Source organism: Triplophysa dalaica, chromosome 13, assembly GCF_015846415.1.
Source record: "Triplophysa dalaica isolate WHDGS20190420 chromosome 13, ASM1584641v1, whole genome shotgun sequence".
NCBI lineage: Eukaryota > Metazoa > Chordata > Actinopteri > Cypriniformes > Nemacheilidae > Triplophysa > Triplophysa dalaica.
The window spans coordinates 19,535,039-19,546,006 of record NC_079554.1 but is presented as its reverse complement, the minus strand read 5'-3'; the positions used below and the strand labels follow the sequence as shown (position 1 = coordinate 19,546,006).

Below are 10,968 nucleotides of genomic sequence, written 5' to 3'. Positions count from 1 at the left end.
CAGAAGAGATGACCCCTTCGTCCAGCCATCACAATTTGGCCCTTATTAAAACTCGCTGTAATACACATCAACATCAACACATCAACTTACGGACACATGTTCACTTGCTACATAACATATCCCACCCACAAACGGGTACCGTGATGAAAAGATGATCAGTATTTTTCATTTCATCTGTCGATGGTCATAATGTTATATCCTGATCGGTGTATGCAATAATACAAAAAATAGTGTAGTCTTTGTCATTAAAATTGATTCATTCTAAATAAATGTAAGTGGTCAATAAATTAAAATGAACAAAGATCAGAAAAGTAATGGTTGGCTCAGAATTGATTGACAAACATTTTATGACCTGGTCCATGTCCTTAATAAGATAATGATTGACAGACTGGACTGTGATGTTTATTATTACCACATTCACAAGCTCTGTGCTCAGTTTGCTTGTCAAAGCTCCAACATGGAAGTTCAAAAAGCAGGTCTTTTATTCTGTCTTTTCCTCTTCTCAGGTAAGACATTTAAGTTTTCATCTCTGTTATTTTTTATGTTAGTATAAAATGTATTATATATTTTTATGATTGATGATGGTCATATTGTCTGATGCGATTATTATTATGATTTCTGTTACCTCCAGTTTTCCTAAGGGACTACAGTGAACCTAGAGTTAAGATGATGGTTTTAAGGGTGGTTTTGTGCGTATAAGGGACATTTTTGTAAAGTCCATTTGCCTTTGTTAACTTATGTCCATCCAGTACTAATCTTAATGAATGTTTCTTTAATCAATTTATTTTTCAAGTATACATCAAGCATAGACCAAAAATAATCTCTTTGCGGCCATGCACTATTCTTCTAAATTCTTTATAATGATCTTGAAACAAAAAACTAAAAAAAATGTATTACTTAGACTGAAACTGATATCATGCTAATTTACAGTAACAAAGAAGCGAAGGTCTCCAAAAACATATTTGTTTTAAAATTAAATACAAAACTGAAGTTTTGATAAAATATCATGACCAAGACAAACTTACTGGCCCTTGTTTGACGGAGGCTGTTTCTGTCAAACGCTCTTGAATCTGCTCTGTACAGCTGCTGAAGACTGTATGCACTGCAATGGAGAAGACTACAGAGGCAAGATCTCCATCACTGAGAGTGGATACACCTGCCAACGCTGGGACTCTCAGACACCACACAAACATAATTACATCCTTTTATTGTGAGAAACTAGCACTTACTGGGCATTAACGAAATCTCGCCAACTTAGTACAAGTACTCAAAACCCTTTTTTTGTAGTTTACAGAACTTGAGGGAGAACTATTGCAGGAACCCTGGTGGAGATCCCAGACCCTGGTGTTATACCACAGATCCATCCAAACGCTGGGAGTACTGCTCTATTCCTCGATGCAGTAAGATTCATTCCTGTCAGACTGTCAGAAATCACTGTGTCAAATATTCAATTCATTAACTATGGGTCACACTGTAAAAATGTATTCTGTGTCGTAGTAGATTTCATTAAATCAATTGAGTAAACTTTACTTAATAAAATTATGTTCTTGTTTTTGTTTTACCAAAAATTTAGTTAAAATTACAGAAATATCTCGGAATTCTAAATGCACGAATAATTCAGTGAATTCAACTTAATTTTATCATGTTCAACCCACCTAAACTTAATTATTCTGTGGTGGAACTACATGAATTCTTTATGTTAATTTTCCCTGACTGAGCAGTGAATTTAGAGTTTCCAGCATGCTCTGCGTGCGACAGCATTTGGGGAGTCGTTTTTGTGAAAAAGTGATGTTTTATGTGCTTTAATAGAAAAAGAAAGGCTTAATAGTGTTTATTGTTCAGGTGTCTTTACGATTTATTAGATATTATGTTTGTATTTTTGTATATTGGGTTACCATCTTTCAGAAGAGTGGTGCTTGTGCTTATATTGTGGGAGAGCTTATGCTATGTTTTTTTACACAGTGAACAGTAAAACTGCTGATGTCTTTACTGAATCAACCTTTAGGTTACTTTTATGTTCTAAACAACATATGTTTTTAAAAATAATAAAAGTTAAACAGAAGTTTAAAAAGATGAATAAGTCCACTCTCAATGTTTTTACAAGGTCAAATTAGTATTTTTTCTTGATTTTTAAGGTTTGTCATGTGACGTGCTTAACATTTTTGGGCAATTTTGCTTGATTTATTCGTGAAATATTGCGTTAAAAAATGCTTTAAAGTACTTAAAAATGTTTTGTGTAATACTGTTACCCTAATTATTTTAAGTAAATATCTGTGTAGTTTTTTACAGTGCAACTTTTCCTTGTAGCCACTGAACCACCCACATTTGTACCAGAGCTCACCTGTAGTTCTGAAGTAGGAAGATATTACAGAGGAACTATTTCTGTGACCAAATCAGGCAAAACTTGCCAGAGCTGGGCATCTCAAACTCCTCACAAACATGACAGATCTTCAGTAAACTACCCATGCAAGTAAGAGTCAATGAGATGGGTTTAGGGAGATTGAGGTTCTGGTTATTTACTCTCTCCCATTTTAACTTTTTAAACTTTATGAATCATTTTGTTTCAGAGGTCTTGAAGAGAACTACTGCAGGAACCCTGATCGTGAAAAAGCACCATGGTGTTACACCACAGACCCTGAGACCCGCTGGGAACACTGCACTGTGCCCAATTGTAGAGATCAACCTGGTCTGTATTGAGGAGCCACCGTATAACTAACTTATTGCATACCTTGTAGATTCTGGATTTCATTCCCTGCACTTTAAAAAACTAATGAAATCATTAAGTCATTACAAAATGTCGTTTCTACGCAAAATTTGGCATTTATCAATATGGACATGACTGTTTGCTATGATCAAATCTCACGACAGGTCTCAGCTAGTGTATACAAGTTTTGAGATATATGTTGAAGGTCCTACACGCACTAACCTTTTGAAAACAGAAAAGGAATAATGACAAATAGAAAGATTGTGTTTTTTCGTTTAGAATAACAAATGTAAAAATAGATTCCGATGCGATTTCGTATTTTTATTACACAAATAAAAAAATTCTAGCCTAATTATATTATAATTTAAATGTTTAAACGGGTACGTTTGGTTTTCTCATCAGACTTTAGACTACTTCCAATATAATTTAAGACAATTAAGATGCACAATTAAAAGTAAAAGATTAAAAACTACAATAATCAATATAATTTCAAGCAATGCATACGTTTACCTATTTGCAAGGTGATATCTTTTCTGACAAATATCCATTCTAAAGAAAACAGACAACACGCATGCTTTAATGTTTCTTTTATTAGTGCGATATTCGCTGCGAAAGAAAATAAATAAATGTAAATAAAAATCAAGCCTCATATGGAGTAGCCTGGTTGACTACACGAACGCGGATGACCGCAACAGTGATTTCTTTAAAACAGTTTTTTACTATCTTGATTGCGCTATTTAAGGTTAAAGTTTCAATTTATAAATTCAATATTTTTGGCCGGATAATGTTTTTCCAAGTCGCACAATCTAGGGGTGAAGCGTCTACACCCCTCATTGGGGGCGATATGTAAATTATCATCAGCCGCATTTATCATCATTCATACGATGAGATTATACAAATGTTTGATGAATCACATAAACACTTTCGTAAAATGCTTTTTGCAAACGGATATGCACTCTTTCTTCATTAGATTGATAATTGATACAAAGCATGTTTTTACATGAACTCATCAAAACAAGTTAAGCAATGCAATTTTTTTATAAGCTACAACAACTCTTTGCGGCCATGCACTATTCTTCTAAATTCTTTATAATGATCTTGAAACAAAAAACTAAAAAAAATGTATTACTTAGACTGAAACTGATATCATGCTAATTTACAGTAACAAAGAAGCGAAGGTCTCCAAAAACATATTTGTTTTAAAATTAAATACAAAACTGAAGTTTTGATAAAATATCATGACCAAGACAAACTTACTGGCCCTTGTTTGACGGAGGCTGTTTCTGTCAAACGCTCTTGAATCTGCTCTGTACAGCTGCTGAAGACTGTATGCACTGCAATGGAGACGACTACAGAGGCAAGATCTCCATCACTGAGAGTGGATACACCTGCCAACGCTGGGACTCTCAGACACCACATCAACATGATTACATCCTTTCATTGTGAGAAACTAGCACTTACTGGGCATTAACGAAATCTCGCCAACTTAGTACAAGTACTCAAAACCCTTTTTTTGTAGTTTACAGAACTTGAGGGAGAATTATTGCAGGAACCCTGGTGGAGATCCCAGACCCTGGTGTTATACCACAGATCCATCCAAACGCTGGGAGTACTGCTCTATTCCTCGATGCAGTAAGATTCATTCCTGTCAGACTGTCAGAAATCACTGTGTCAAATATTCAATTCATTAACTATGGGTCACACTGTAAAAATGTATTCTGTGTCGTAGTAGATTTCATTAAATCAATTGAGTAAACTTTACTTAATAAAATTATGTTCTTGTTTTTTTTTTACCAAAAGTTTAGTTAAAATTACAGAAATATCTCGGAATTCTAAATGCACGAATAATTCAGTGAATTCAACTTAATTTTATCTTGTTCAACCCACCTAAACTTAATTATTCTGTGGTGGAACTACATGAATTCTTTATGTTAATTTTCCCTGACTGAGCAGTGAATTTAGAGTTTCCAGCATGCTCTGCGTGCGACAGCATTTGGGGGAGTCGTTTTTGTGAAAAAGTGATGTTTTATGTGCTTTAATAGAAAAAGAAAGGCTTAATAGTGTTTATTGTTCAGGTGTCTTTACGATTTATTAGATATTATGTTTGTATTTTTGTATATTTGGTTACCATCTTTCAGAAGAGTGGTGCTTGTGCTTATATTGTGGGAGAGCTTATGCTATGTTTTTTTACACAGTGAACAGTAAAACTGCTGATGTCTTTACTGAATCAACCTTTAGGTTACTTTTATGTTCTAAACAACATATGTTTTTAAAAATAATAAAAGTTAAACAGAAGTTTAAAAAGATGAATAAGTCCACTCTCAATGTTTTTACAAGGTCAAATTAGTATTTTTTCTTGATTTTTAAGGTTTGTCATGTGACGTGCTTAACATTTTTGGGCAATTTTGCTTGATTTATTCGTGAAATATTGCGTTAAAAAATGCTTTAAAGTACTTAAAAATGTTTTGTGTAATACTGTTACCCTAATTATTTTAAGTAAATATCCGTGTAGTTTTTTACAGTGCAACTTTTCCTTGTAGCCACTGAACCACCCACATTTGTACCAGAGCTCTTCTGTAGTTCTGAAGATGGAAGATATTATAGAGGAACTATTTCTGTGACCAAATCAGGCAAAACTTGCCAGAGCTGGGCATCTCAAACTCCTCACAAACATGACAGATCTTCAGTAAACTACCCATGCAAGTAAGAGTCAATGAGATGGGTTTAGGGAGATTGAGGTTCTGGTTATTTACTCTCTCCCATTTTAACTTTTTAAACTTTATGAATCATTTTGTTTCAGAGGTCTTGAAGAGAACTACTGCAGGAACCCTGATCGTGAAAAAGCACCATGGTGTTACACCACAGACCCTGAGACCCGCTGGGAACACTGCAATGTGCCCAATTGTAGAGATCAACCTGGTCTGTATTGAGGAGCCCCAGGTCCGGCCCTGGCCAATTTGCTGCCCTAGGCAAGATTTCACCTGGTGCCCCAGGAATTTTGTTATTAAAGTTACACAGAAACAAACTGCACAGCTTTGTCTTGTTTTTCTTTATTTTGAAAATATTTTGGAAACACACACACAACGTATTATAGAAACAATATAAATATGTTTATATTATATTATGTTAGTGCAGAAAAAACTATATTACAGAAACATTGCTTTCCTTTGCTTTCCTTGCCTTTCTTACAGCATATGTAACATTCCAGAAATTATAAATAAGAGTGCTGCACAAAAAATAACTATATACAAACTTGAATGAACTATGCAAATGTATAGCAAATGTTCTACAGTCTTACTCGCCTTGCCTTTCTAGCAGCAAAGTCATCTATGATATCATCATAAGACAGCTGCTGTGAGACTACATGATTTATGCTAATGACTGAAAGTCCACTGAGACGTTCTTGAGCCATTGTAGATCTCAGGTAGTTTTTAATCAGTTTGAGCTTAGAGAAGCTCCTTTCAGCAGCAGCGACTGTCACAGGTAGAGTGGCAAAGATTCTCAGAGCGACCCACATATTGGGGAAAATTTCCATCAGCTTCTTCTTGTGCAGGAAAGTCAGGAGCTCAATGTTTGTCATATTTTTTGATGGCAGATGTGGAAAGTTTTGCATTTCTAATACAAGTTCTCTGCCATCAATGTCTGGCTGTCCATCATGGCTTAAAGCTGTGCTCAGGGTTTGACAGTGCTCTAACAACCCATCTTTGGACATGTTGGGAAAGTTGAGGAGAACTCCAAATTTGTCATTCACCTCCGCCAGGGTCTGAAATCTCTCATCTAGTGAAGAGAGGGCTGTATCCACGACTACATTAAAAAAATTTGTTTCCAATTTTTTAAGTGCATCACCAATAGGCTCATCTGGAGCCTCGTAACCAAAGTGCCTTTTTGTGGTTCTCAACCGCTTTTGTTTGATTACAGCTTCCACGTTCATCTCCTCACACATTTCCTTGGCTGTTGCCTGTGCACTAGAAAATCCAGTATTTCTCTAGCCGTCAAGAGATTCCCTGTTTTTTTTCAGCATGTCAACTGCCACATCTAGCTGCATGGAGGGTGATTGCATCTGTTTACTCACATGCTGGATCTTGTTGAGAATATCATACCAAATGACTGTGCAAATAGAGAAGCGGTAGGATCCAATCTCCTTAGCCAAAGACTGGGCTTCAACTTTCACAACAGGGTCTTGAATAGTTTCCCTCACCTCCAGAAGAGCATCTCTGACTTGCCCAGCCTGGTACCTTACTGCCTGGATGCTGTCTATCCTGCTTTCCCACCTGGTCTCTGACCATGATTTCAGGGTGGTTTTGACGTGTTTCAGGAGGATATCCCATCTATGGGTGGAGGCTGAGAAGAGTTTGAACAATTTTGCTACATATCCAAAGTAGCCAATGGCATCTGGTGAGCTCTTAGCAGCATCAGCTACCACCAAATTTAAGGAGTGGGCACCACATGGGACAAAAAAGGCCCTTGAGTTCAGTTGAAGCAGCCTAGCCTGAACACCTTTATTCTTTCCCTTCATGTTGGCACCATTATCGTAGGATTGTCCTCTGCAGTCCTCAAAGGGGATGTTCAGCTCCTCTAGTCTTTTGAGGATGAGAGCAGAAAAACTTTCCCCGGTTGACTCCTCTGCCACAACAAAGCCCATGAAATGTTCTTTAATTTGTGGCAATTCTTCTTCCAGTGAAACAATCCTGACAATGACAGAGAGCTGTTCTTTATGACTCAGATCAGGGGTGCAATCTAAAATGATGGAGAAATACTTTGAGGTCTTGATCTCTTCCAATATTTTTTCCAGTATTTTTGTGCTTATTGAGTCTATGATTTCATTTTGGATTCTTTTGCCCAGGTAATGTGTGTGACTTCCAGCTCCACTTTCCACCCTACCAACATGCTGCTTCATTATTGGGTCAAATTTGGCCATTAGCTCCACCTCTTTAAGAATATTGCCATTGTCTGGTTTGTTTAATGTGTCTGTGGATCCCCTTAAAGCAATGTTTCTTTCAGCTAAGGACTGAATAATTGCCACTAGTCTGGTAAGCACATCTCGCCACCTGTTTCTCTCTGCCTCAGCGAGTGCCATCTCTTGCTTATGTAGCACCTCTAACCTGAATTAGAATGGTAGCTATATATCTAGTACCTAGGCTCTGAGCAGTAATTGACAAGACTCACAAGAAGACTTAATTTTTTAAACAGAACAGCTGGCAGGTTTATTACACAATCACTTTGCAACACACTATTCACAGAATGATTTTGTCTCACATTAGAAAATACCCCAAAATAAAATAGAGCTCTTTCTTTTAGTAAAACAATAGGAAAACAAAATAAATTGTCCTCTGAAAAATAGAAAGTCAATCTACCCGGGTAGTAAACCGAAACACATTCAAGTTTCCTTATCTGGAATCCATGGAATCCAAAGTCTGGATACAAATCAGTTCAGTCACTCCGCAGAAGAGAATCCGACACAGCTGGCCACACTGCGTCCAAACGTTCCTTCTGTAGAATATCACTCACTGGGACAGGCTCGCCATCGAAGTCGGTATGGTTTGGAACCAAACTAAATCCAGGATAAAAACCAATCTGTACATAGCAGTACAGAAATGAAAAACACAATTATAATTCTTTCTATCTCCTTTTTCATATATGGTACCTCATTTACTTTTCTTTTCTCAATAAACCAGTTACACATTTAGAACCATTAGCTATATGATTATAAGAGAACTGTTCAAATCATACAACGACCATGCTCCATACAAATCTGTCTGACTAGAGACTATAGTTCACATTGCAAACCTAAGACATGGTACACAATTTAAACAATATCACTTATTTTCCTAAATAAATGTTCCTTAAAGGATTAATGCATTCTTCAATCATAACATATAATGAACTGTATGCTATTAAACTAGTAAACAACATGAAATGAATGCATTATTTCCCCATTAGTCATTTTACATCAGTGAAACACATTTAGAACACAGTATTTAGCTCAATGTTCAGTTTAGCAAAACACAAAATTCACACACTATGAGCTAAGTGCAATTAAACATATTACAATACTCTCATGTCACTCCGATTGGTTTTATTATAATAGCATGAAACCTAATACTGTTTACTGATAGCATCACCTTGTGTTAGCTAGCAATATGGTAAGCTAATGAGCACATTGAGACAACAGAAACTCACCGGAGGTTTCAGCAGAAATCACGGTGGAAAACAACATAAAACATCTCTCACAATGCAGTCCTCGGGTCATTAGCCAGCTTCTTTTGATTTTTTCTCTAGTATTGACTAAGACTCTATTAAAATAGTCATGCTGACATCTTCTCCCATCTTTTTGTTTCGGAAATGTGAAATTGCTTTTTATATGATATGGTCCTCTGAGGACAAACTCTGTTCTTACCTTCTCAATTAAAACAGATGGCCAGTCAGCAGGGTCTAATAGTGCAGCCTTTTTGTAAACTGATGCTGAATCGCTGGGCGGTGCTGAAGTGGAGGGAAGAGATGTGCTTGATGCTGAATCACTGGGCGGTGCTGAAGTGGAGGGAAGAGATGTGCTTGATGCTGAATCACTGGGCGGTGCTGAAGTGGAGGGAAGAGATGTGCTTGATGCTGAATCACTGGGCAGTGCTGAAGTGGAGGGAAGAGATGTGCTTGATGCTGAATCACTGGGCGGTGCTGAAGTGGAGGGAAGAGATGTGCTTGATGCTGAATCACTGGGCGGTGCTGAAGTGGAGGGAAGAGATGTGCTTGATGCTGAATCGCTGGGCGGTGCTGAGATGGAGATGTCTGCAACAGGTGGCCCAGGATTTGCAGGGACGGGGTTCAGATATTTCAAAAGTGCATCTGAAGAGAGAAGAGGAGGATTATATGTGACCATTGGGTGTTACATTTTATTATTAAAAAGCTGATGATAGTGAAACTATAAAAATATGGCAGCACCTAAACCACATTATAGCTTAAACACACAAACAGCAAGAATAATTACATCTGGTATTCATGCACAAAATTCTATTCATTGAGCACTTCTCTAGCATACAGTAGTTACATTTTCAAAATTAATTTTGAAAGTGTTTGTTTTCCAGTATATCTGGCATGGCAGCAATGTCCTACTAACTACACTTTATGATGTTATAACCATGAAACAGAGGAGAAACGTAAATCTTTATTTAAATTGAATTTTAATGTAGCTATTTTTAATAAATCCATATATATAATACATATATATAACAACATTTTATGTAGGACTCATTTTAAATAAAGATTTACGTTTATATAGCAACATTTTATGCAGAACTCATTTAAATAAAGATTTATATGTCACTACTTTCTACTCAAGGACCTTGACAGAATTGTAGTGGAGTATAAAGTACGATATTTGTCTTTCAAATGTAGTGAAGTTAAAGTAAAACATCTCCTGAAAAAATAATACATATAACATTACTAATTTAGCCAATTCAAATAAAAATACCATAAAATACTGCACAAGTTCGACTAACTATGTCATAAGCTAATTCAAATTAGCGAACTTTACAGGCATCGTTGAACTAACTTAATGCAACATAGATAAACTAATCATTACCTACCTCTGTCTTTTTCGCGTTTTTCTTCCTCTTCTCTTCTTTTTTTTCTTCCCTGGGCACCAGATGGCTTCGGTCTTTTTGACATAATGACAACTTATCAGTGTCAGTGAATTCGGCCATCTGTCACTCACAATCACACACAGGTAACGGATGTTTGTTTTGTTTTTCAGCAGGGCGGGGGCGGGGGAGATTGATGCGTCACTCAGTCGGACCGGGGTGGATCGGTATTCGGGAAAGCAATGTTGTAGTTTTGTCTTTATCGGACGATCGCTTTTTTTTATCCATAATATTTAAGTAGTATTGGTAATAAAAAAACTAAAATATATTCATAAAAATAATAATTTGGGCGCTCGGGCGCCCTTAGCATTTGCCTATTCCGCCTATGCCCAGGGCCGGCCCTGGGCGAGACGCAGGCGCACTGTGACTATTTAAGCACACAGACACACAGAAATAAAACAAACCAGTAACCTAATATTTATATAAAATATAACATAAATATGGATATGGTCTGCATATGGAATAAGGTGGTAAATATACAAACTCATTTCCTCAAATACCCCAGACCATAATGTTTATATACAAACAAAACAACAGATACACCTGGTGGAAAGTTCTACAATCATTTCGGATAAAAAGAAAATAGTTTAATCTGTCAAATCTTATCACCTTGATCCTTCAGATTAGATG

The 10,968-nt window shown here is 36.6% G+C and overlaps 2 protein-coding genes across 3 annotated transcripts in view; one reads left to right on the top strand and one right to left on the bottom strand.

The window, feature by feature from the left end:
• The first annotated feature begins 376 nt into the window (after positions 1-376).
• Positions 377-10,968, top strand: part of LOC130433971 (plasminogen-like) — a 31,444-nt gene continuing 20,852 nt past the window's right edge. Inside the window, exons 1-10 of the mRNA XM_056763780.1 lie at positions 377-506; positions 1,045-1,210; positions 1,288-1,400; positions 2,308-2,470; positions 2,568-2,686; positions 3,981-4,146; positions 4,224-4,336; positions 5,245-5,407; positions 5,505-5,623; positions 9,191-9,538. Coding sequence (XP_056619758.1) covers positions 377-506; positions 1,045-1,210; positions 1,288-1,400; positions 2,308-2,470; positions 2,568-2,686; positions 3,981-4,146; positions 4,224-4,336; positions 5,245-5,407; positions 5,505-5,623; positions 9,191-9,538 — 1,600 coding nt within the window. The remainder of the gene's footprint in view (positions 507-1,044; positions 1,211-1,287; positions 1,401-2,307; positions 2,471-2,567; positions 2,687-3,980; positions 4,147-4,223; positions 4,337-5,244; positions 5,408-5,504; positions 5,624-9,190; positions 9,539-10,968) is intronic.
• On the bottom strand, positions 6,038-9,206 carry LOC130434474 (zinc finger MYM-type protein 1-like). Of its 2 annotated transcripts, none has more exons than XM_056764667.1 (2): positions 9,102-9,206; positions 6,038-8,278 (listed from the first exon to the last, which is right to left on the bottom strand). In XM_056764667.1, the coding sequence occupies exon 2, from the start codon at positions 7,779-7,781 to the stop codon at positions 6,690-6,692; it is 1,092 nt and encodes a 363-aa protein (XP_056620645.1). In that variant the 5' UTR covers positions 7,782-8,278; positions 9,102-9,206; the 3' UTR covers positions 6,038-6,689. The 2 variants fall into 2 exon arrangements, with proteins under 2 accessions (XP_056620645.1, XP_056620643.1); XM_056764665.1 differs by lacking the exon at positions 9,102-9,206 and adding an exon at positions 8,885-9,088.